Genomic DNA, 26,937 nt, shown 5'->3' with positions numbered 1-26,937 from the left:
CATGACCATCTACACACACCACAGCAGAAGCTGAACGGATAGAAACCATTCTTTTTATTACGGTGTACAGTTTCTTTTTTTGAAAGGCTTCAGAGAAATAATTTGTTTCAGAGGCTTTTCTCCATGGCTTGCAATTACATCCATGTAGATAAAAATCAAAATAAGTGTTCCGGTTTCTTTCAAGTAACCTGACCTTTGCACTGCCCTCTGCTCTAAACTTGTACATAAATGTACGCAGGAAAATAATAAAGGTGTCATATTAACAAGATTTTCATGTGCAAAAAGGCCTGGGTATGACCCTTATCTGGAGGTCTGTTCCAGTGCCCAACCAGAATGGTTTGTCATCTGACCCTTTTCCACAGCAGCCTTTAGTGATTGACTGGCTGTCCTTTGGCCAGACCCCGTTTGCACTAGTATTTAGGCTCTGTCCTGCCCTCTTCCTGCACTGCTTTTGGAACCGGGAAGTGGTAGGTCTGCCGTCCTGCTGAACAAGCTTTCCCACGTTTTTCAACTTTTTGGCTGTTTTTAAGCCCTCACTTGGCAAAACTAATTGCAGTAGCTTGGGCATATCATTGTTTAGATATTTTGCCTCTGGAAAGTCCAGTCCAGGCTTCTTGAAGACTTACTGACTCCGCCACATCTGCTGTGCTGGATCAAGCCTTCCACCCTGCAGTTCTAGGTTCATTCATCGCCTGTTTTTTTTAGCTGAAGTTTTTTGCCGAGGGGGAAACAAATTATTTGTAAAAAATGTTATTTGGGGGGTTGGAGGGCTTTATATGCCCTCCCCCCCATATTTTTCGATGTTTTTTTTAGTAAAACCTTTTTGGCAAAAAGTGCAGCAAAAATAAACGGGCGATGAATGAACGTTGTACCCACCCTGCAACTGTTTACTGGATGGTTTAACGTTTGCTTCCTGCCAGAATCTGTTTCGCTGTGGCTCAGTGCTGTTGTCTAGTAGTGTTGAGTCTTAATCACCTCATCAGCTGTTCACCTTAGGTCATCCAAGGGTGCCTCCAGCCATAGTCCTTGTCCTGGGATCATTTGCAGCTGTATTGCCATAAGCATTGTCCCTCAAGCAGTCCAGGGGGCAATCTTTGTGTGTTCCCCATCTTCCTGGTGTCTTCCATGTCTGGATTGAATGTCGATGTTGTAGGAAGACATTTTGTTTCTTTCATTGTTTGGATGTATGATGATAAAGGCATCCTAGCCAATGCAGAGTGTTTGGAGGGTTTTTCAAATTCACTACATGGAGTAGTACTGGGGAAAAGCCAACCTAGGGTTAACAAAGTTATTTGCAACCCCAGTTGAGAAAAGCTACTCTTATGTAGTGTTGTACAAGCAGCAAGGCTGAACTAAAGAGGGAGTTGACACTGTTGGGTAGTACAGTTGACATTTAGCAGAACTGATATGGAAAAGATCCACACGGGTAAGTTATAAAAATAACATATATTACAATACTATACTAAGGCACACTTTACACATTTCAAGAAATACTTAAGTAGGTGTTTAAAACTCAGTTGGGTAACTCACAACGTGTCATACACTACTTTATAATCCCAAGCAGTTATTCAAACAAATGTATTCACCAAAGTAAGGAGAACAGATGTGGAACACATATCAGAAGTCCAGCCCTAGGCGCTACCAAGTCTCTGGTAGTCTTTTTGCTGTACTAAAAGGTTCCTGACGGAAGAGGCAAATAGTCCAGCAGGCCCGACTGACCTAGTGAAGGAACAGTCTGAATTTAGTTAGATGGGGCAGGGCAAATGCAACCTGCGAAACTGAGATATGAGGGTCTTAAGACTAGTTCCTTTGAAAGGAGCACAAGGATGACCCACTGAAGTCCTGACCTGGACACTGCCTTCCTATTCCAGCCCCAGATAGCGCTAAGGTACGCAGGACTTGCGGCCAATACAAACTCAAATGAACAGGGGTGGTTCAAGAGATGGACGGGATCTCAGGCCCATGAGCCCCTAGAAAGGTAGAAACAGTCCCATGTGAAAGTAAATTGCTAGAAAAAAAGTCTCACCGTTGTGGTCACCGTGCATGGTGGTCAGGTCGCAAGTTTGACGGTGTGCACTGGTAAGCATCTTTAGCTTTCTCTGGAGACTTCCAACTGTAGAGGGTACGCCCAGATGTGGTTTCATCATAAAAGAGAAATCCTTGTGGAGATCTTCATGTATGCACTTCTTGCATTAACCCCCGGACGGAGTCAATAGGCAATCACCGGTTGAAGTTCAGTCTTCTTGCAGGCTCGTCGCCTGGTGGAGGGCAGCACACCAGATTTCCAGAGTCCCAGCAGAGCCTCAAGGACACTTGCAAAGAGTTCTAAAGAGTTCCAGACGTTTGATCAGCTCGAAGTTCTTGCCACTATGACCAGCTGGTTATTCCCACCAGCCCAGGGGTCGAAGCACCGACAAAGGCCTTCTTGAGATCGGGACACAGGAGCAGGACTTGGCTGGAGGCAATGCTGGTAGCTGCAACGGTCATCCTCGGGTCTTCAGCCGGTTGCACTTCTTTGTAGGAGTCTTTGCGCCAACAAAGATATCTCAAATGGCTACTGGAAGTCCTCTCTTTATCCAGGATTTGGACTAAAAGTGCAACCAGGTTTACCAATGGTAAGGATCTGTACTATTCAAACTGGCAGTGGCTGACCAATCATGGCTATCCACTGGACACACAATCTGCCCGGCTGTGGACTGGGACAAAGCCCACACACAAAGGCTGCCACTTTCCCTATGAAACCAGGAGCATTCCCCCAGCAAAAGGCATTCCTTATATGGCAATTCTAGACCCAAGAGGGCAGTGTGATCAATCTGATGTCATCACTCCTTCCTCCAGGGAAGTCTCTCTAAGGTGCAGGGTCGGCCTCATGTTCCACCGCCAAGAGTTCAGGAGGAGGCCGGGCCCAGCGAGGCAAGCACTGCGATGCTGCCATGTGGCATGCAGCCCATCAAAATGGCTGCCACACCAGACAAAATGACCACTCGTCCGATACCACCCCCTGGTGCGCAGCAGGTGGGAGAACGAGTTTCAAGGTGGGACTGGTCTTCCGCAGGTACGTGGCCTACAGCTTATCCTTCAGCGTCGTAGGACAGATTTATTCCGCAACCAGCAGGGCAGGGTACGCACAGGCCCCAGCAGCCGCCCGCTAATCTGTCAATACCACCTACCACCCGACCAGCCTTTGAGGACAGGTTTTTTAAAGGTTCCTCACACTTATGAGGTCTCCTGAGATGGGTGCCATCCTTCGGGATCTGATCAGGGACATGCTCCCTCCGGTGCCAGCGCCTATAGTCATTCCTCCTATGGCTCCAACGCCTCAGGCCCCCGTGCAGCCCCAGCTGGCCACGCCATGTCCTTCGATTCCCGCTTCCCTGCCTCCCAAAGTTCAGCCAGTTCCACACCAGCCTCCACATCAGCCTCCGGCTCCGGTCCTCTCAAGTCAGCCTTCAGCGCCCAGCACTCCTCCGACTGCGCCAGACCAGCCAGACAGCCTAGTGGACACTGATGAGGAGGAGGACCCCGACACGCTGTCCTCAACCAAGGCCTTTCATGAACGGGTCACAGGTTTGGCCGAATACTTGGGGCTTCCACAAACCGAGGTGGAACAACCGGAGGCGGGGGTCCTGGCCAAAGTCCTCACTCTACACCCCATTTCAAGAACGGGAATCCCGATGCAGAATGACGTTGTTGTCTTGGCCAAAAAGGGATGACTGAAACCGCATTTGGCCCAGCCGATCTATCGGTGCCTCAATGCTAATTACAGGCAGTTGGAGAGGGATCCCCTCTTGCTGTCGGCACACCCTCAACCACACTCTTCGGTGATCGCCGCAGCATCACTCTACTCCAAGCCTCAGTCGTCCTCGGCAACCTCGTCTTCGGCACTTCTGGGCAAGGAGGAGATCATCTCGGAGGCTTATGGAAAGAAGGTCTATTCCAATGCCTCACTGCTCTGCACTTTAGTCAATCTAATGCAGACGCCATGCTGGCAGCCGTAAATCAGAGGCTTTGCCGCAAAATAGCCAACTTCCTTACAGAACTTCGGGTGCAGTCGGGCACGTTTAAAGACGGGCCTGGCAGAAGCTAAAATAGTGGTCCAGGACATCATGGAGTCCACCGTGGCACACATAGACACCTCAGGCCGTGCCATCTGCATTGCCACGGACATGAGGTGGTCGGCCTGGATATGGGCTACCAAGATCAACCCGGACGTCCAGGAAAGCATATTGGACCTTACATTCGAGGGTGGCAACCTTTTTCATTCCATCACCGATGAGGAGGTTGATGAGAACAGTTCCCAGACTGCAAAATTCTTATCTATCCCCATAAAGTCCACGCCCAAGACCTACAGCCAGTCGCATCAATGCTCCGACAAGGGGCAGGCCTTTGGCGGGTTCCTGGGCTGCCAGGAACAGAGGTTGAGTCAGCCGGAATGGTGGTCTAGTCTGCACCGGTGTAAACGGCAGAAGAAGGGAGGGGGGAGCCAGGGCTTCTTTCAGTCCCCCTCCACAGCTCCAGCCTCAAAGGGAAAGAAGGCATGATGTGCCCCTTCGGATCCATGTGTCTCCAGTGGGGGGCAGGCTTGCCCTTCACGCACAGTTTTGGCACCAGAGGTTCGTGGACCCCTGGATTCTATCCGTAGTGTCCACGGGTTACCGCCTACCGGTTCCTCCCTCTCCTCCCCTCCACTCTCACAGATTGGGACAACAACTCTGTTGGTGGAAATTTGATCGCTCGTAGAGAGCCAGACAGTGGAAGAATTCCCAGCCTCCCAGCGGAGCATGGGCTTCTACTCCAGGATTTTCGCCATACACAAGAAGAACCAGGCAGGCCTGAGAGTTGTGTTGGACCTTTCCACCCTGAACGTCTCCCTCTCCAAAAGTTCAAGATGGTTACGCCAGCGCTTATTGCGGAGACACTGTGTAGGGTAGACTGGATGTGCTCCCTTGGTCTGAAGGACACGTACCTACGCGTCCTGATTTGACAGCCTCATCAGTCCTTCCCTAGGTTCAGGATCATGTGCTTTCATTTCCAATACAAGGTTCTACCCTTTGGCCTCAATTCAGCCCCCAGGATCTTTACCAGGCTGATGAATGCAGTGGTGGCCCTTCTCAGGGCCCAGGGTCACCATGTCTACCCGTACCTGGACTACTGGCTCATTAAGGAGAGATCCCTGGAGGCGGTCCTTCACACCTCTTCCGCCCTCATACACTCCACAAATTGGGATTTTTCATCAATCTCAAGTCACAGCTGCAGCCTACGCAGAGCCTGACTTTCCTGGGCCTCATCTGGGACACAAGCTCCGAGAGAGTTTTCCCCTCGGAGGACAAGATCACAGCCATCAAGAGGGCCACACAACATTTTCTCAGTAGAGCGGTAACCTCAGCTTGTTGGTACCAGCACCTCTTGGGTATCATGGCAGCGTTTTGACTGGCGGTTTCTTACATGAGGCTGAAAATGAGAAGATTACAGCTGCACTTTGAAGCCTCATGGAGTCAGGAGCGGGGTTCCCAAGATCTTCTCTGATGGAGCACGGAGTGCAACTTGGGATAGGCATGCCCTTCCGGCAGTCAGCACCTCAACTCACCATCACTAGGTGTCTACCACAGCGTCCATGGAGTATGGTCCCTTCAGGAGCAAGAGGCCCCAAATAATTGGCTAGAGCTGAATGTGATCTGGCTCCCTCTCAAACCTTCCTGCCGCTTATCAGTGGCAAGACGATCCTCATTCAAACTGAAACTTCCACTAGCATGTATTACATCAACAAGCAGGGTGCCACCAGTTCTCCTCCCCTATGCAACCTAGCAGTCAGCATTAGGGAGTGGGCTCTGGAGAACAACATTCACTTGAGCGCAATCCACCTCCCGGGAGAATCCAACCTGGAGGCGGACAGACTCAGCAGATTGCGTGCGGACGATTACGAATGTTAACTGATCGATCATGTCCTTCAGGGGATCTTCAGCAGATGGGGGCAGCAACAGGAAGTGCCCTCAGTTCGTGTCCTGGCAAGGACAGGGCCCCAGCTCCCTGGGCGACACCTTAGTTACAGTGGAACAGCATGAACGCATATGCATTCCCTACCACCCCCCTGTTCACAGGCTGATCTGCAAGATAAGATAAGATGAGGGAGTCACGTCACCTCAGCATCATTCTGATAGCTCTGTGGTGGCCTTCTAGACCATGGTTCTCAGAGCTGCTCAGCCTCTCAAACCAGCCTCCAATTCACCTTCCTCTAGGCCCAGCTCATCTTCTATCGCAACAGGGTTATCCACCCCACCCCGTAGAAGTTAGCCCTCACAGCGTGGTTCCTGAGCAGGTCACACTAAGGCATCTGCGTCTGTCACAGGCTAACCTAGACATGAAGTGCGCTAGGAGCAATGCTACTAGGAGCCAGTACAAAAGCAAATGCACTAGGTTTTGCCACTCGGTGGAGTCAAAGGAAGTTGATCCGCTTACTTGCACGCTGGATGATGTGCTATCCATCTCTGCATACCTCACACACTCAGGGGTGTAAATAGTCACATGCTGTACCTATCTGGCGTCCATCGGAGCCTACAGAGGACATTTTCTCTTCCTCCAACCCGGTGGTTAAGACATCTGGTGGGCCGCACCAGGCTCTACCTGCCTATCAAGAAGCCACACCCGGTGTGGGACCTCGGTGTAGTGTTGGGGGCCCTGGCACACAAACCTCTTTGAGCCAATGGCGTCCGCGGACATTAGACTAATGTTGGGGGAGAAGCGGACGGTGTTCTCCACGCCCCTCAACATTCCTGTGCTGAGTAAATCCTGTATGTGCTAAAAGGGGGAGACGCCCCCCATCTTCCTGTCCGTAATCTGTACTAATCACTCCTTAATCAATAACAAAAAGCAAACACATAACCAAGCCTTATTGGAGACTCAATTTTTGTGACCCACAGAACGCCCTCTTTTGCTAGGCCCGAAAATGATCTCTAATATTGCCTCCCCCCCGCCTAGTGCTGTCTCGGCACCTTCTGCCAGCTACGCACAAGCCCTGTTCTCACGGAAGTCCAGCCATTAATTGTTGCAACATCAGTATCATCTTGGGTCAGATGAGCTCACTGCACTGTGTGAGACCGGAGCAGGCCCCAGCTCGTGTGCACATCCATCTCCATGCTCCCTCGACCCCCACCCCTCCAGGCCACAGCCCACTGTGCCCATGCCCCTCTGCTCTATGATACAGAAACACATCTGACCCCTCACAGTGACCAGATGAGGACACCCACCATAGCCCTAATCCCATGTACAATATATCTTCCATAGAAGTAACACATGTCCATCCGTATCATGAGTCATCAGGTAGATCAAAACCCACAAGGCAGGCACCTGGGTCTGGGGCACTGTTTTAGGGATGCCTGGGTGCAGAGGGTAGAATGCTTATATACCTGTCAGTGAACTTGGAAAGCATCCCCATTCATGCCAAACTTTTATGCTTGCCACTTTTCTCATGCGCTCCGTTCCTATTGTCATGGTTAGGAATGCAGTACTCCGCTGACATGACTTTCACACTGTGAAGATGGGCCCAGCTGACCCATGTGCAGTGGAATTAACAACCAAGCAGCAGCCAATCCAACATGGTCACCCCATATGGAGATATACTGTACCATTGTGCTTCATCAATTGTACTGCAGAGTTCTGTACCTTATAGCATGGTGTCACTAATGACGTATTTCTGACTTCTAATGTGCTGACCGTGTATTGTTTGGCAGAGCGCTCTCAGGGCAGAGGAGTTTTCTGCATGCACAACTTACCTTATATAAATGTGTTTTACTTGCAATCTATCTCCTGGTCTCATTCCCTATTGGGGTGTGTCCATTATTTGGTATATTGAATATTGCGTGTTGGGGAGAGGGTGCGTTCACTAGTAACCAGTAAGACAGCCCTCTTGGTGGGTCTTACGTCTGCACGCAGGGTTAGCGAAATCCAAGCATTGGTGGCTTCAGAACCTTACGCTACCCATCCCGCATTCTTACTGAAAAGTAGTCTCTGCGTTCCACCTAAATGAGGAAATGGTGTTACCTACTTTTTTGGCGGACACCAAGGACGATGCTCGGAGGATCTTACACTGTCGAGATGTCAGGTCCGCTCTGAAATTCTATCTGGACAGGACCAAGAGCTTCTGCAAGTTGGGGGCTCTCTTTGGCACCTTCGGCGGGGAGGGGAGAGGATCGGATCAAGGCTGGGATATCGGGCTTCTAAGGCCTCCATAGCAAGGTGGATGGTTTCGGCCATCAAAGAGGCCTATGAGGGGCAGCACAAACCACTTCCGGCAAACATGCATGCCCACGTTATCATAGCCAAGGCCAAGGCAGTCGTGTTGCTATGGCACGTTCTGTGGCAGGTCATCAGCAGGGCGGCCACGTGGGCCACTCCTTTGGCGTTCTGCAGGCACTACTGTTTGCATGCCGGCTCTAGGTCAGATGCGTCTTTCGGGCCGGCAGTGTTACGGAACTCGTTTTCTTCAGGAGGATCACCTCTCCACCCTGGGGCTACATTCAATTGTAATCGCCCATGCATTATGGAGGAAAGGGGACGGGACGTAGGAGTAATTATAAGTTACTCACTGTAATGACTAACATTCCTCCTAGTCCATAGTCTGCTTTCTTCCATATGTCCCACCATCCTCCCCCTTAATAAAACTGGTGTCATTAGGCAATGGGAATATTGTCGACGCGTCGGTGGGGACACAGGAGTGACGCCGGTGGGTGGAGTCATGGGAGAGCATGCTCCCAGGGCCGCGCCCCCATGCGCCACTAAATTTAAAGGCGAAGAAGATTTCTTCTTGGGAAAAAATTCCTTCTCCCGTCCCTAGCGAGGGACGCCCATGCAGTATGGTGGAAAGTGGACTATGGAATAGGAGTATGTTAGTCACTACAGTGAGTAACTTATAATGTATCCCCCTTTTCCTTTTAGGGATACCCCTTGCTCTGCTCATGCCTTAATGGTATATTGACAAGGCCCCCTTCACCCATGGAAGCTATTGATAATACCTTCCCGTTTTCCATACATAAGTTACCAAGAACTGACTATCATTTCCATGCATGCAAATTACTGAGATGAGAAAACTGAAGGGAGTAATGAGGATCACCAAAGGTGAGAAGCATAAGATGCGATGTAATTGCGAGCACCTAATAAGTGCTGGGGCATTTTAAAACGCTAACACGCTGACAAGGGGGGGCACACTGCTTGGGGGCGTGTTGCCCTCTCTATGTTGACAGAGGGACCGCCGAACAAAGATGTCCGTGAAGCCAGACGGCTCATGGAGAAGGCAGAAGACAGAGGACTGCAGGAGCTGGTCTTTCGTGTGGAGACGCAGGAGGGAGAGGAGAGACTTTTTTGTGGCCATGGGAGCCTGGAAGCAGCCTCAATGCCGCCCAAAGTGTGAGGCTCAGGAGGCAAGCGGGTGCTGCAAAGGATAATGAAGCCGCCGGATAAAGCCGAGTTAGAGACTGGACACCACGCCATTTCCCGTTTCCCCCAGACGAACTGAAGAACGCCATTAGAAGCCGGTGAGTCCTGCATTGGGGAACTGGGACACCGGGGCTCTTTGGCAACGCTGAATGTGAGAAATATACCAGTTTGCATATGTGTGCAGTCCTGGCAGGAGAGTATACCAGGCACAGACAAGTTTACAAGTGTGTAAAGCAAGTTGCATCAAAAGTATACCAGGCAAAGTCAAGTTGGCAAGAGTATAAAGTGACTTGCATGAGGAAGTCCTGGTAGGAGACGATACCAGGCAAAGCCAAAACTGTGAGAAAATGTTACATTAAAGAGGAGAAGAAGCCTGGGAGAGGAAGCACTCCAGGTATCCTATGAAATTGAGTCTAGCAGCCAAGTTGTTGAATATACAAGTTTGGTTTTTTTGTTAATCAGAGAATTCAAAGCCGGACTCATACCCTTAGGAGTTTAAAAATATTGTGAAGTGAAAACATGGGGAGGGGAGCAATCCCCTGGAACTTTGAACTGTATCCATTGGGGACCTTTGCGTTGGAGTTATGTTTTTTTTCTTTTTGAACATTTGTGCCCTTTCAAGGCCAAAGCCATTATCTTTTTCACCTTAGAGCTTCTTTTAGAATGTGAGGACCAGAATAATATTTTGGACACATGACATTTTTGCTTTTACATCTTGAAACTGACAGACCCTTAGTTTTGGCTGAGGTAGGGAAACACTACCTAGAATAGGGCGTGAGGGGTAAGAAATATGAGGCGGACACACAGTTGTAACAAACCATAGTATAACCTCATTTAGTGGAGCATTAAGCAAGTCAAGGTGAGTCAAACCTAAAGTTGTACATTCAGAATGGTTTAAGGCTATTCTTGGGGAAATAAAACCATGTTAGTTATACTTTTAGAATACCATAGGTAGTTCAAGGGCAGCAGACTCTATTGGTCAGATACTAGTGTTATTCAGTTATAATTAAACCAACACGGTTACAAGTATATCTTGCAGAATATGCAACTTTCTTCTATTCTGAATGGATTCAGTTATAACACCAATGTTAATTTTAAGAACCCCGTTTAAAGGGAGTATCTTAACTTGTTTACTTTCTAGAGGGGCCTTAAGCTACTCATGGACAAAAAATAACCTACTGAAACGTTTTTAGAAGTGCACTGAAGCAATTTAGGGAAAGCACAATCCAACATTACAGTTTAAGTAGAACAACCGGTGTTGGCTGGTGAATTTCTTAACTGGAGGGGCAAACATTTTTCTCCCAGATATGCCATAGCAACCTAGCGTATCGAGGGGTCCTGAGCCACTCAAGAGAGGTTGAGGGGGTTCTCCCCAAGTTTTTTTTTTTAAATAATGGGTTAAAATGTAGCATTTTAGAGCACACTTTTTTGAAAAATTGGGTAAAAAGCCAAACAGTTTGCAATTGGCTTTGTAGGTTAACTCATGAAAAAATAAAGTCACCAAAAGTGCACAGGAGCATTTCTCCAATACATTTTCATGATTTTTTTTTTCCCCACAATATTTGCCAGTATAAAACATTTTCACACTGGCTGTGCCCATACATTTCCATGCTGACTGCACCATTATACCCTATTATTCCCATATAAGAACATACTCATGTTTCCTATGCGCATAAAGCCAGTAATGATACATGTCCATGTTTGTAAAAGCCATTAAATAAGCTAGGGGGTGGAACAAAGCAAACCATGCTGTTTTTAGGGATACAACACTGTTAAGGAAGGTTGTTGCAGTGAAATGCAGCACTGATTATGCAAGCAGAATATGAAACGCCATAATTTGAACAATTAATGCAAAGCTCATGCCTGTCCAGACTAAGTCGTTTCTTTCAAGGAACGGTTTCACAAGCCCAAAAAACCCACATTCACGAGGGAAAATGGACAACTGACCAGCCTGAGAATGGAAGCATACCAATCCGGCACATGATTGCACAATGAAAAGGAATATAAAAATGAAGTTGCATCTGATGCCTAGAGTTCAAGGATAGCAAAGCTCATGGCTGGCCAGTAGTAACACTCTAGGCAGTAGGCACCACACTTGGGGTTGTGTGACTTTCTGTAAACTGTCCAAAAATACTCAGACATTTCCATATTCTTTCATTGTTTTTATTTCAATAATGACAAAGCAAAGTGCAGTCCTAAATCAAAAACAGATGTGAACAATGTGCTGTGCGAACATAGACAGCCCTGGAAGATTCTTAATCAACAGTCTTAATGTTTTGCATGCTCAAGCAATCCTACATTACTAATGTACGATAGTCTGAACATTCAAAAGTAGTACTATTAGCATTTACGTTGAAAATGCTAATGGTAAGGCTGGAGGCTGAGCCCACAGGCCACACAAGTGTGTGTGTACCTGGGCCTGCCATCAGCATTTTCATTAATTTCATTTTCGCAGTTCAAGAAACGAAAACGAAACTATGAAAATGCTTAGTGATGGCAGCGGAACCAGGAAACAAACAAAAATCATGGCAGTTACTCTGCTGCAATTCTTTATTAATGAACTCTGGTTCTCTTAGTTGATTAAATAGAATTTCAGCAGAGTATTTATGCCCCACACACCTTCATGAACGAGCCACCACTGAGAGCAACAGCTATTAGAGGTTAGTATAAACTATTGGCATCTAAACAATTACACTATTTCTATAAAAACAACAGACAGTTCAACCAAAGATACTTTTCAGAAGTGTAGAATACAATTCTACAATAAATAAGAACTGTTGGCAGACTTTTATGGAACCCAATAAGCAGTTCAGGGTAAGTAAGGAACCATATACTTTCCATGGGGGCTACAAGCCACTCAACAAGTATTTACTCCAAGACTGGTTTAGAAATGCACTGAAGCAGATCAGGGAAAGCAAAACGCAATGGTACACTTTAAAAAGAACAATGTTAATAAAGGTAGATAAACCCTATTGGTAAGCTTTTACACTCATTCAGTTAAGATGAACAAAACAGTACCAACACAATTACTTTTAAGAAGAGTGAACCACCATTCAAAGTAAGTACTTAAAGGAGCAACCAGCAACTTAAAGGTAAGTAATCACTTTTAGACACTTTGTAACTTACTCTATTACAGAGATAGTTACCACACTAACTTGTATCAATTAAGTACTTTTCACACTTGTTATAATTTCATTACAGAAGCCTTATCTTTTAAAGTCCTTCTTATTCTAGAGCATGAGTTTTCTCAGAGGCAGATGAGGGATGCCTAGGGGTATAGGAGCCAGCTGTAGGCAGGTCAGGACAGGTTTCAGTTTCAGGGACGTCAGAGTTCCAGTGGATATCTGGTTGAACAAGTAAGTATTACCTTCATAGAGGAATGGTATGGGAAAACTCCCAAACACTCGAATCACCCACTGAGCCTCACAGGATTCACACAAGACCTAAGCTAAGTATTACCCAAGCCAACACAGTACCTCAGCAGAAAAAGGTCAGCTTCTGGGTGGATGTTCAGGATGCAGCAACACAGGACTTGTTCCCTGGATTCTGGGTCTGGAAATGAAAGAAACTGACACTTGCAGCAGTAGTCGCCAGAGGATGTGTCAACAAAGGATTCTTCAAGGCTTCTCGTGGCTCTGTGGATTTGGCGCCTTTCTTAATGGAACCAGACGAAGAACGAATATTGACGCTCAGATTCTCTTTACTCTCTCGGTCCAGCACTTTGGTGAGGGGACTTCAGGTGTTCAAATAGTCTCTCTGGAGGTCCAGCAGGAGTCCACCAAGTTTCAGCAGCAATCAGACTTCGGAAGACCATGCACTGCACTCAGGCTCGAGGACCCCTTGTATTGACGGTTTGCAGCACAGCAAGGTCAAAGCACGTCGAGGAATGGCTCGTTTTGCAGGTCTTCTTGAGACTAATGGATCTCACCAACCACTGGGTAGGAGTCTTCGCATTTATGACCCTCCGGTCGAATGGAAGGAAGGTTTACATCAAGCTCTGGTTACACAGCAGGCTCTCTGGTGACTGGAAATAGTTATAGCAGTCTTTTCTTCATCTTGCTCTCCAGATTCAGCTCCAGTGGTTGACGTGTCAGCAGCTTCAAGAATCTGAGTCTTCATCAGGAACTACAACATACCTTCTGCAAACTCTCCCTTCAGTTTACAGAAAGGGGTAGCTGGCTGTCCAATCAGGACAGCCTGCTCCCCAGTAGGACATTTTTCCTTTCAGGACTTGGTGAAAGACAAAGACCTGTGGAGTGTTGGACTTCTCCCTCGCTTCCTGCCTTCACAGACACTCTGGAGCCTAGGCGGGGAATGCAAAGGACGTGCGCCGAAGACAAAACTACAACCAAGAACTTTCCCAACTAGGACGGCAGAAGAAGACCTAAGAAAGAACAAGAATCCTTTAAAAATGGCGAAAAAGGAGCCCACCATTCTTGCAGAATGGTGACCCTCCTATGCATTACTGCAGCTCATTTGACAACGTGCGAGTAATAAGACTAAGTCATTAAGGTAAAACCACTGCCACCAGCCATTTAAATAAACTTGTTACTCAATTGTCGGGAGCGGCCGGCGCAGTGCTGTTGGTTCATGCAACTTGACAATCTTGATGAGTAGCGTGTTGGTGTGCCTGGGGCCTGCTACGTAAGGTCCTTTTCTCGAGATTCAGCAGCAGTGCGGAGTGTCAGTACGGCAAAGGATTTGCCACATATGGTCCACAGCTACAGGCAGAAGCCCCCTCTATACATTCCTGCCTCTCCAAGACCCCTCCCTCCTTCCTCCTGTTCTCAGCCATCTGGCAGAGGCCAGAGCAGATAAGTGAAGACTGCCAGCCGCGTTCCGGATCCAGAAGCAGCACTGAAAAAGCAAATGCGTGCCAACGTTTGGTGGCTGGTGGTGCCTGAAGTGGTGGCCAGTAAGTGCGGCGTGAGAAAGGCTTGCGCCAGATACCTCTGTGTTACTGTACCTTTGAGCCTTTGCCCCTCCTCCGTGCCTCTGTGTCTCGTGCTTTTGGTGTTTTGTATTTCTGTGCCGTGCTGTGTCCCACGCCCGTGTGCTATAGTCGTGACTGGTCTGGTAGGACTACTACTGGCCAAGAAACTGTGGACTATGATACACAATGTATGTATCACAGACACCATAAATTAATTACAAAGACACTATTTAATGAAATCTGGTATACCGGGGAAAATGAAAAGTGTAAGGACGCACAGCGGTGGTTTTGGCAGTGGGCCCAATAACTCGGGCAATAGCATGGGTAAGCGCCCCTAAAGCCCTGATAAGCGAACAGTGTCCTCAAAAGCCCAGCCACGTTCTAAAAAACGTTAAAGGGACTCTGGCCCCTGTTGATAGTACCCTTGGAAGGCAGTCGATTACTAGCTTCCTTCCAATCGCTCCAGTGCTTCCCCCATGTTTGATTGCTGCTGATAGTTTACTAGTTCTGCCCTCTATTTATCGTATAATGAACCCTGAGCCCAACACTGCATCTGCATCCCATTCTTTTATAAATGATAAGGATGGCTCATTGATTAAACTCTGTCTTAATATGAAGAATAACCCATCAGGGCAAAAACCAGTGAACTATAATGGTAAAAAGAACAGCAGCAACAGTTCAATGGCGTCGGACCCTTCAGCTAGTCTCAACCCTGTAGTTTTGGCCTCCAGTCCAAAGTTTCCAGGCGAAGAAAGCTCATGTGCGGAAGTTGAGACCACTGCACCAAACAATGCCTCTATATTTGAAATGGAGCCTCATGTTTCCTTATCTTCCCATCTTAATTTGATCCTTTCCAAGGTCGAGGCTCTGTTTATTCTTTGTACAAACTTTGCAGCAGAACATCAAGAACTGAAACACATTATTGGGAAAGTTGTGAATGTCATCCTGGCAAACACCATGGAATCAAATAACCAGCTAAGAAGCCCTCTCATCGTGACCCTATCTGGGGCCCATTTGCCAGCAGGGAAGAAAGGATCAGGCCAGCCTTCTGCTAACGTTCCCTCACTAGCAAAAATGGTAAATGTAGCAGAAGAGCAACAGCAGGATAGGCCTCTGCCGGATCCCGCTACGCCTTGGATGGACACCTTAACTATAACTGCCGCGACGGAAGAGGATGCCAATGAAGTGGCATGCCTTGAGATTTCCCTATTAGGTTGCTTACCTGGAAAACAAGGTGGGCGTGAGAAAAGGCCTACGAGAAGGAAACTATGCCAGCGTTTGAAAAGAGTGGAGTTCCCTAATGAGAATGCAAGCCCCTCTAGTCCCAGAACCCCTGACCCCTCATTAGCAACTATCATATCCAATGACATGAGTAATGGCCTTATACGGCAGGCGGAACTCGGGAACCCCATTGACAAATGGCTCAAAAGTAATGGGAAGAGCCATGTACAGGAGCACCCTAGCTTGTCTATGGTAATCGAACACCCTGGAAACACAGACCACCTTGGGTCAATAAACATTCACTCTGTTAACAGTTCTAACTTCAATAACCCATCTGGTTTAATCGTTTTTAAGCATATGTTTAACGTGAACAGTAAAGCGTGTGATTGCCTAAGAACTGTCCCTTACCCAGGAACATTAAGGTATTTTGACCAATTGGTGAAACTGGAAGAAATCTTCCCTCTGGCCCACGGCCCTTTTTTAAATTGATTCAGACTGCTTGCAATATGGGAAGGCATTCCATGGCTTTCCTCGATTTAAAAGGAATGATCTGTTGTGTTGAAGTGTAGAAATGGGATAGCCCTACAAATTGGGCATTGATTAAACTAGCCTCATCAACTACTGCATCTTTACTTGGTGCCTGTTCTGCAGCATTGTTGGATATGGGGTTTAAGCTAACGGTGTATCACGATGGGAATGGCAGGGGGTGCACAAACTAAGTAAGTTTGAGGCCAAGTGTGAGAAACCTGGAGCTGGTTGCTTCACCGAATGTGCTGGCTGATTAGTTGGCACCTGCGCACTCACTAAAGATTCTCTCTTGGAACATAGCTGATATAAAATGAGTATTATCTGACCTGGACTGGTGCAATTGTGCTAGTGATTACCAGGTATTGATGTTCCAGTAAACATGGGCTCTAAGCACTGTGAATTTCCAGGGATATATGAATTGTACAATCCCAGCCAGCAGGGGTAAAAGGGGCAGACTTAAATGGAAGGTGGTTAATGTGGAAACTCATCTGGTAGACCTGCAGCTTCTTTCAGTGATAACAAATAGGGCAGACCAGTTCTTAATTCATTTTTATAATAGACCTAATGAGGTACTGGGCAGAGAGATACTGATGAAATTGCCGGAGTTCAGCTGCTCAAACAATCAACTGATTCAACACAGCAAATTCAGTATGGTCTCTGGAGATATGAACATTCAGCTAGAACCCCTGAAAGAAACCTTTGAATTATGGGATGACCAGGATATAACCTGGTCTATCCCTCTTCTATTAGCTGCACCCTCCAAAAGGGTCCATAGGCGAGCAACTGAATCAGCCTGTGTTATTGCTAACTTGAACCTTAGGGCCTATAATGGCAGATTTCCATCTGACAAGCCAGCGAAGATGACATGCAATGGCTGTAATGGTACATCACGTATTAACTACATATTTATTTTAGCCAGCAGCTGGTCTAAAGTTCTGGAGTGCAAAGTGGCTTATAGACGCGAGACTGACCACTATCCCCTTAAGCTTAAACTTCTAATGAGGGTTCCAACTACGTAATTTAATCATGTCCTAGCCAGGAATCAATCCCTGCCAACATAAGCAAAACAACAAAATGGTATAACTGGGTAGACAGGGCTGCGAAATTAAAAATCTAGGATGCCATCAAAGATAATATGGGCAACATCCATAGCAAAAGCCTGCCAGAGAGCATGGTTATTGCGGAATTTGAAACAATAGGTAGGGAATGAATCCCTTTTTAAAGACACGTTGTAGGCCGTTTGAATAAAAGGGCGATGGCGAAAAATCCTTGGTATGACTGTGATTGCACAAGAGCAAAGAAAGTCATTATCTTATGTAAAAGATCTGGAAAAACCTCTGACAAACACTGCCTCTCTGACTCTGGGGCTAAATACAAGCCCTACTCTTTAAGAAAAAAAGCAAATACGTAAAATCACAGTGGGAAGCATTGCACGTGGCTTTAGCACAGGAAAACAGTGTTGGTTTTTGGAGGTTGGTATCATATAGCAAGATAAACAATGATCAAGCTTTGCAATGCTATATTACTGCTGATGTATGGTGGGGATACTTCTCTACCCTGCATGCAAGCGCAGATCCTCTGGCAGGGACTGCCCTAGGGTAAAAAGTAAATGACTGGACTAAGAGTGGGACTTTGCATATCACGACTGCCATGCGCTCCCACAAGTCGGGCAAAGTGGCTGGACCTGATTTTATTATGGTTGATTTCTATAGAGACGAACCAATGATATGAGCCCCTACTTATGTAAGGTTGTTAATGCCGCTATCTGTTCTGGAGTAATTCCTAAGACTTGGAGAGAGGCAATCATAGTTCCCATTTACAAGAAAGGGGGAGGGGTCTCCCACAGACCTATTGCCCAATTTCATTACTACATTGTGTCGGGAAGATATTTGCTAAGATCTTCCTGACTAGATTACAAAATTGGACAGACGAAGCAGAGATTACCGAAGCACGCACAGGCTTTTTTGCTGACAGAGGTGCCGTGGACCAAATTCTTCCGCCTCACTTTATTAATCCAGGAATATGCATTCTTGGCAAAAACAAAACTGTATGCCATTTTTTGGGATCTGAAGTCAGCCTTTGACTTAGTTTCTAGGAATATACACTTGCGGGTACCAAGTGAACGGAGCACCGATGCCGCTGGTTGATTCCATCAAATTGTTATATTCAGAAACCGTGGCATCTGTATGTTATGGAGCAAGGGGGGAGCAAACGCGGCCGTTTGCCGTGATCAGAGAGGTGTGACAGGGTGGTGCTGTGGCGCTCCTGCTATTCCTAATTTACATTCAGGGTATAAGAGATGCACAAAGAAGGGATGCTCTTGATCCAGCAAGAATCGCAACTAGGAGATGGCCTACCCTGTTCTATGCTGACGATGCAGTTATTCTGGCTACTTCCCCAAAAGGCTTAAAGATTTCATGAGTAAATGTAGTGAGCTTGACCTTGAACTGAATGCTAAGTTTTGGTTCTTAAACCTCCCTTTGCGAAAAGCATCCCACTGAGTACTACGGTAGGTAACACACTTGGAGCAAGTGACCTTTTTAGATTATCTGGGTCTTGTGTTCTACAAATAAGGGGGGTGATCTGACCACCTGGCCAAAGCCAATACTATCTTGGAAAAAGACAGTGGTGGAGTGCATTGTTTTTTCAAAGGCCACGTTAGTGGGGCTATCTCACGGGCTCTGGAGCTTTGATAGGCAAGCTCTGCCTGTAGCCCTATATGGGTCGGAATTGTGGGGCCACATTAAATTGTCTGCTCCATCTTGCCGTTTTTCCAATAGCTGATAAGATTGCCTTGAAACTTGTGCTTTATTGGGTGAGACTGTGGACCTCTGTGGGGCTATTAACATACCGGGATGCCCTCACACATTTTCTGCATTTGTAGGGGCACAGGGCTGTGGCTGGCTGGCTCATGTAAAAAAGGTACTGTGCATGTGGGATATGAGAATTCTTTGGGACAATACTATTCATTGGTGGAAGTTCTCCAAAGCAGACCTTAAAGCAAATGCAAAAGGAAATCTCTGGCTCAGCTGGAATTAAAACAAGCTTCCGTGAAGAATGCGCCACAGTGTTTTTCCAGAGTAATAACAGGAATTTGATAAGCCTTTTGGATGAATTCTATCCTGCCTATGAGCACTCTTAGTTTGTCCGCATGAGACTGGGAAATTTGCACACTGCTTGGTTCACTCGATCAAGGTCAACTATGAGACTTGGACTTTGCCCACTGTGTGGTTCTGCTGATGAAACCCTAATACATTCTGTGCTAATTTGCACTACTACTCTTAATTTAAGGCGTTTGTACTTATAACCACTATTTAAAAAATTAAACGTTCGTACTACCAGCAAAGCCATGCAATTTCTAATGTGCCCCACGGAAAAGGTATTTTCTTTGCATCTGCAAGGTATGTGCACCGTGCCTGGTTATTGAGGCGAGGATCTATGGGAATTATTTTTAATAAAGAGGCTGCGAGCGTGCTTTTGTCAAAAAATGTGATGCTCAATGACGATGCCATAACTTTGTAAATATGTATTTTCTCTTTATCCTGTTTTTAAATTGTGTTAAAAGTATATCTGTAAATCTGTTTTTTATTAGAGCTAATGGTTTAGATGATGAATAAAACTTTATAAATTGAATTGTAATTGTAAGAAAAAGTAACAAGGTAAGTGAGAAAAGGGGATATAGTTTTTTTCCCCAGCACTCCAAATAAGGTAGGGTCTACTGGCACACTATATAAAATGTAAAGCGGATGGGAATCCCACTTTACTTCTTGGCAACAGTAGTTGACCCAAGAGGTAATCGGAGAAATTACAAGGGAACACCAAAAGGGCAACGCAGCCTAATCCCAACAGTTATAGGAAACTTTAACTCCAATCACACACTATGGAGAGACATAAAAAGGTCATTCATAGAAAGAGAAAAAACTAGGTGAGAGGGGATAAACATGTCCACTCACCTAGAAACAAGGGAGAATGATCACCAAGTCCAAGCCAAAAGGTCTGGGGTTGACACAGGTCAGGAAGATTGATCATAAATATGAAAATCTTACCCAACCCAGATCTCCTGGTATACTTCACTGCCAGGAATCTTGCGACCACACCCCCCCACCCCAAATGTTCAGTGCCCGATGTGTTCCTTTCACCAAGACTGCTTCTCTGATTCAGTGGCTTTTAATACTTTACAGTTGTATTTACTTCACTGTTTCTATTTACTTGAGTTATGACTTGTTCCAACTTTCCCACAGTGACATTTCTTACATGGGGATTTGTTCAATTCTGCCATTTTGCTCATTTCTTTAACCTGTATTTGCTTAGGATTACACTTGCTCCAACTTTCCCCATATCGACATCACATATCTGGAGACTTGGTCAAGTTCTGCTTGTGTACTTCATTTGTTCGGTATTCAAATGGTCTTATTTGTTATTTGTTTTGTTGGCTTACATGCCTGTTGGTATTCCCCAGGGTCATCTATGACTTTGGGCGGACTCACTGGTGTTTGGTAGCGTTTCTGACCTGTGGCACATTGTTGCGTTGACCCTTCCCCTCTGTGACAGCCTCTGTCGCTCTGCAGACCTTCCTCCAGCTCTCCTCGCAGCTTCCAGCTCACTCACCAGCTTCTCTCTGCGATCGGGACCAAAGACTGTTGCTTCTCAGCACGACTGCGCCACTGGTAGCTCTGCTGACAGTGTTCTGATGGTCCTCCAGCACTGCTTACAGCATCTCTCCTAGTGTCTCATGCTGGTACCGAGCTCTGGTAATTGCGAGCTGCCGTCTGGATTTGGAACTGACTGCCTTCTTGATCTCCTCCGATACGGTCCTTTCTCATAGCCGCTTCCTTCTCCTGCTCTCTGCAGTTCAAATGCGGATAGCATTTATAAATGTCCCGCATACTCATGATCCTTCAAAACTAGTGTGTACATTCAGATTTGAGTTTCCTTCAATTTACGAGGCTTTATGGGAGTTGAAGTTGATTTCTAGAGTGATATTATTCAGAGCTTTTACTTAAGAACACATTAGAAACAGGAGGTGCTAGGTTTTGATTATATGTGTGTGAGGCATGAATGGTATCTTGACTAAAGTGATTTCCAGGAAAGGCTTTCTGGGTTTGTCAATGAGGTATTTATATGGTGACAACAAGCCATCAAGGACTTTGAATTTGAGGTTTTCTTCTCTATTAAGGGAAAAGTACTGCATCTCTCCTGATGGAGTCACCACCTCTCACCGACAGCAGTCTCTGCCTATGTGATCCTCCCTCATAATACCAGTCCCATGGTCAGGATCAGTTAGCGGCTGCTGTCCCTTTGCCACACAGGAGATCTTTGCCAGGGAATCTGTGATGATTCCACAGGATTCATCACAAGGGACAGTGAGGCAATTTCCAATACCCTTTTATTTTGAATAAAAGTTTATAGTCAAAACTATGAGCTCTTGTGTCTGCGTCTCATTCCTGGCTCCTCACAGCAGGATGTAGGCTGAAGAGGAATAAAGAAATCTTGTGACACAGCCATTTTAGAGTGCTGCCACTCTTCGTGGTCATTTCCAGTAATTGCAAAAGTAAAAAGTTCAAACCACAGTGAAAATAATCAGTGACCAACCCATCCTGGACACATTGTATTTGTAATCACAAAGTTAAGAAAAATAAAGTTATAATTATGCAAAGTATCCTAACCCCACATCACTAAGGTAAGATGATGTGTGCAGCTTTAAAAATACAGGAAATCTACACTGCACTGATAGTTATGACTGATCAGTTGCCCTGTAGAAATGGGCACAAAGCTAGGGAAAGAAAGCAGAAGTCCCGTAGAAGTGTATCTGAGGAAAGCAGCAAAAAGAAAACTTTTCTTACACTGGTCTGTTATCTCTAGTTATAATTTACATGTTTTTTATGTTAACGCACTCTCACTAGCCCCCTAACTGTGTCTGACAGTTTGTCAACCAAAATGTGTTCTGACTTCCAAAACTACACACACTACTGTTAGGGAGATTTATAATTGTTATGCTTCATCCCCTCTCCTAGTGAGACCCTCAGCACTTTCTGCTCGATTTCTGTACCTTTTCCTTTCAATACTGAATGGGTAGCGCCTTTTCCCTCCAATTCATTCTTGTGGGCTATCTTTTGGAACGCTAATCTTTATATTATACCTGTACTATGAGTCTGTCTGCTCCTTAACCCTTCAAGGAATCTGTGTTTTTACTACTGCAACACACAGCTCCTTATGGACAGTGTTGCTGGGGACCCTTAGGGTCCTCCTTTAAGATGCTTTTTCTGTATCCTCAAGTAACAGTTCTTAAGGTTAGTATCTCTCCCAAAACTCTATTGCCAAAGGGATGCATCTCTCCCAAAACTCTATTGCCAAAGGGATGCCTAGTATCCCCCTGCTCTCTGCTCCTGTGAATTCTCACATGGCTGGTGGCAGTGGACTTGCTCTAACAACTATTGTGTATTTGTTATACTGCAGGCTATGTCCATGGCCTCTTTAGTGCACAATAGGGGCATGCTAGTACCAACTTGGGGCCTCCCTTCTTTTTTGACATTACTAGCATGCTTGTTCTTTGTTAGCCCTTCTACCATTCTGGGAGGGGGAGGTGTGTGTTTGTGTGTTTTGCCTTTGGCGGGAAACCGTAGGTATCCCTGCCTAGGCTCCAGAGTGTCTTCGCAGCAAGGAAGTAGGGGAGGAGTTCTCCACCCCCTGTCTTTTGTCTGCCAGAGTGCCTGAATACGTCCAACTCACACAGGGGTTCTGGCTGTCCCGATTGGTCAGCCAAGCACCCCTTTCTGGTGCTGAGAGAGATTGCAGAGGAGTGTCTGCTGGAACTGTATAAAAGGTGACGCTTCTGGAGTGAAAAGGATGTCGATCACTGGAAACGTAAGTAACTGAAGAAGACGACCAGAGACGCCTGCAGACCCTTTGCAACACTGTGAAGTGACCACTTCTGTCCTGACCCCGTTTTCTATGCTACAGAGGAGCTCCGAAGAGGACTACTCCATCCCCTTGGCTGGTGGGAACAACCAGTCCCAAGACGAACTTTGAGACAAGCAATCTCCTGAGGTCCTAGGAATTTCCATAGCTGCAGAACCCCTATACGAGGAGACCTGCTGCCCATTTCGAGTGCATCATCGTGGAAAGACTGAATTTGTCCAACTCTTTGCTGAACCCGTATCAGCACTCCAGAGATTCGATCCAACTAGTCCAGACCCCCTCGCCAGAGTGTGGGGCTGCAGGAAGCGAAGAAGATTGACCGGGCGATCAGTGTCCTTTGTTGGTGTTGCACAGAAGGTACCAAAACAGCAGAGTGAACCAAGAAGTTGCTGAAAGTCGTGCCACAGGTCCTCACTTGAGACTGCTGTCGAGAGATCCCGTCCATTGTCCTGCCTTCAGTCACCAGACCAAGGAATACGGAGGTCTGGTCCAGAGCTGCAACATCGCAGAGCATCCAGCATAAACATTTTCTTCTAACCTAAGGTACATTGGAGGAAAAGGTATTGCTTACCTGATTCCAAGCAGTCGCTGCAGAGTGTTGGAGTGCATGTAGAGGTTTCTTGGGCAACCCCCTCTTATCTTTGACCCAAGCTGCTGCTTGTGTCCCCTTCTAGAGTCTGTTTTAAGCTCTCCCTTGTTAGTTAACTTGCTGCTTCAATAACTCTAAACACTGGAAGAATTCCACTCTAACTCTTCATTATTCGCTGCTTGTCAAGGCTTCAAGTCCTCTCCGAACTGCCTTTAGCTAGGGTTGTGTTTTTGGACTTAAAAAGACTTACTAGGGGAAGAAACAGTCTCTAGAACCTTGAACTAAGCTTATGTTTCACTAACAATTTTTCTCTTTAAGTAACTTTACTATATGTGTTTGCAGAGTAAATGTATTACTGTATAAACCGTTGAAAACCGCATGTGCGCAATAACTGATAATTAGATAATGTTGCCTTTTCCCTTTCTAACGTTGCTACAAATGTAAACGCGAATAAACTCAAAGTGAAAGTATCCTTTGAAGTGTATTATCAAGCAATCCTAAGTGATCTAGTATAAACGTCTGAAGTATTTAAAGTGTTTCTGGTGTAAATATAATACATATATACTTTTTAGATAACTATGTTTAAGTGCTTCTTTGTTTTGCGTTCTAGCTAAGATTCAGTGTGCTTACCTACAGTTCACATCTTCCTCCAAAGATAAGCGTGACTGCTTTGCTACTCTTCCAAGGTACTGAACTAGTACAGACTAATAAGAGTTGGGGATCTACAATCCACTGGGATAGTGTACTAAAGTCTTACTGACGTAGGACTTTAGGAAAACTCCCCTAACAACTACAGCTTCTATTTAAATTGAAACTTACAATCTGATTTCACAATATAAAATATTTAATTCCACATGATTAACCGGCCTAAGCAACTCTGCCTTTTCTATCGGCATAAAAACATTGCTTCACAAAATGCAAGTGAACAAGGACAAGAAGCTACTTTCCAAATGAATGGCTGTGCCCTGAAATTAGCAGTTTCACCATCTTCTCTTTAATGCTTAGGAAAATCTCTGGCAATGCCCTTCAATCTGTTATGGAACTTAAGTAAATGTCAGTCATCCAAATCATACTTCCTACTCCAATCTGTTGGCAAGTTTTACCTCGGCACTGCGCCACCTCTCTGGGCAGCTGCCTACACTCCTTTGTGGAGCGTGTTCCGGGACTGTTCTCAGAGCTGGTTCTGCAGTTCTTCCCAAGAATAAAAACTCCAGGGCCAAACAATCCTTGTGGGCTTGCTTGATGCTTTCAAAAATCAACCTACTGCATGATTTGCTTCTCTCGCCCTGCTGCCATCAACTTGTACAGCGTCTCCCTTTGGCATTCTCTGCTCTCACCTTGGTCGCTTTTGTTTGCTTTGTCTGACCCAGCCACAGCAAAATTCCCTTCACAATAAAACAGGTTGTTTCTTATATACAATTTAGATTGTTAATGTGTTTGACAATTCCCATTGAAATAGAATTAGAATCGCCACATGCTTGAAATAAGGGCAGTTGAAATAAGTAACGTTTGCTCATTAGACGGAAGGGAAGGAAACTTTATGTATAAAATCTATCTTATAGCTGGAGTGATGTATCCCTATTGACTTCTCATTGTTAAGTAGTTTAGTTGCTCGATCTAGCTAATTACTGCTGCTTCTGGATTTTACATAATCTTCATGTGATGCCATTTTAACATGCGTATTTCATTCTTTAAATACTTGCGCCACTGACGGAAGCATGTCCAGGAATAATAATTCTTGGGATATGTGCAACATTCTTTTTCTTTTTTTTTTAATAGTCCAATGGAGTTAACCTACCTTCAAAAACGGGCTCTCCATAAGACAACAAATGCTGCTTGCTAAACATTGCTGCAGTCGCCTATGTTTACAATAGACACCAAATGACTCTTCTTGTGTTTTCTAAATATGTGTTTTTAAATGTAAATAACCCCTAAGGCTGCGTGCCAGGTTCTGCTGGAAACTAAACGAGGCCCTGGAAAAAAAAATTCTAAGTGGCCCCATATTTCACATTTTTCCTCTGAGATAATGCGGAAATAAAATAATCACCACACAAAAGACGCTATAGGCCACTCCACCTCTGGCTCAGTGTGTAATGTGAACACTCTTTTTTTTTTATTTCCACTTTAACTTTTTTGTACACTCTTGTTGACTGTTTCAAAATACAGTGCTACAGACTTCTTGTAAGCACTACGCTTTATCAATAAACACATGTTTCAGGAGTCACTCAGTATGACATTTGCCTTTCTTGAGCAAAATGCTTTTGTTTTGCTCGAATTACAACATGAATATACACTAATGAGCTTATAGTTCTAGGAGTCTTTCAACCGTGCTTGATATCTAGCTGGTTAATCTCACAAAAACTGGCTGTGAAACATTGAATTATGATGTGTGTGTGGCCAATCCCTTCCTTTATTTATTTGAATGTTACACTGTGACTTTTTACCACCCTGCTCCCCGAGAGTATAATGTTGACTGATAGGTGACTAGGCCTACCTTCTGGGAGAATAAGGTTGCAGGGCTTCTCTGTGCATGCCGATATAGATTGAGGTCCATGGACCATGCGTTTAGGGCCTAGGAAAATCCTGTCTGCGACATCAGCTGATGTGCAGGGTTTGCAAAATAGCTGGTATGTACTTTTAATTGATATTGTAGTCCTAGACCGGGTTCCAGGTAAGATTTTGAAATAGGAGTATTTTCCGCCTTATTTTATGATGTGTGGAGCCACATTATTTTTTTTGCAGGTAAAATCAAATTCCCATTGGGGATTGTTTTTAGGCAGGCAAAAAAATATTTGGACTGTTACTTTTTTTTGTTTCTTTTCACCAAGTAATTCATGGAAATTAAGATGCATTTTTACCATGCAGTTTCTCTCCAGATCATACACTTATAATATTAGAGCTCCTTCCTGTAGTACTGCTCTGCTGGTACCACTTAGCCTAACATATGTGGGGCGGCAAGGGGGTCGCGCTCATATTGTCAATTGTACGCTATTTTGATTGGGAGTATTTTTACTGCGTTTCTTTTATTGTATTTGCCTGGTTTAATGGCATAAAGTATCCAGTGCTCTTATCAGTAGGGGGCCGGTCATAAATGATGCACAGCATATCAACAATGATAGCAAAATGTGTCCCTTTTTATGATTGTTTGCAGGACTTTCTGTGTCAAATAGAGAGGTACTGCAAGCAATGCCACCTGACAACACCAATCACGTTTCCTCCTGAACATCCTGTGGAAGAAGTTGGACGCCTGCTTCTGTGTTGCCTGTTGAAGCATGAGGATTTAGGTATGTTTTGACTTGTATACCTACAGATAATAGTA

At 45.5% G+C, this 26,937-nt stretch overlaps 1 protein-coding gene across 4 annotated transcripts in view; it reads left to right on the top strand.

The window, feature by feature from the left end:
- Positions 1–26,937, top strand: part of HERC2 (HECT and RLD domain containing E3 ubiquitin protein ligase 2) — a 2,956,340-nt gene that overhangs the window by 881,307 nt on the left and 2,048,096 nt on the right. For all 4 annotated transcript variants that reach the window (XM_069636605.1, XM_069636607.1, XM_069636603.1 and 1 more), the window contains exon 28: positions 26,770–26,902. In XM_069636605.1, the coding sequence (XP_069492706.1) occupies positions 26,770–26,902 (133 nt within the window). The remainder of the gene's footprint in view (positions 1–26,769; positions 26,903–26,937) is intronic.

The sequence above is a fragment of the Ambystoma mexicanum genome, chromosome 7p, assembly GCF_040938575.1.
Source record: "Ambystoma mexicanum isolate Mex_15411 chromosome 7p, UKY_AmexF1_1, whole genome shotgun sequence".
In the NCBI taxonomy this organism is placed as follows: domain Eukaryota; kingdom Metazoa; phylum Chordata; class Amphibia; order Caudata; family Ambystomatidae; genus Ambystoma; species Ambystoma mexicanum.
The sequence above is the reverse complement of the archived record's forward strand: the minus strand, read 5'-3'. Positions and strand labels throughout refer to the sequence as shown.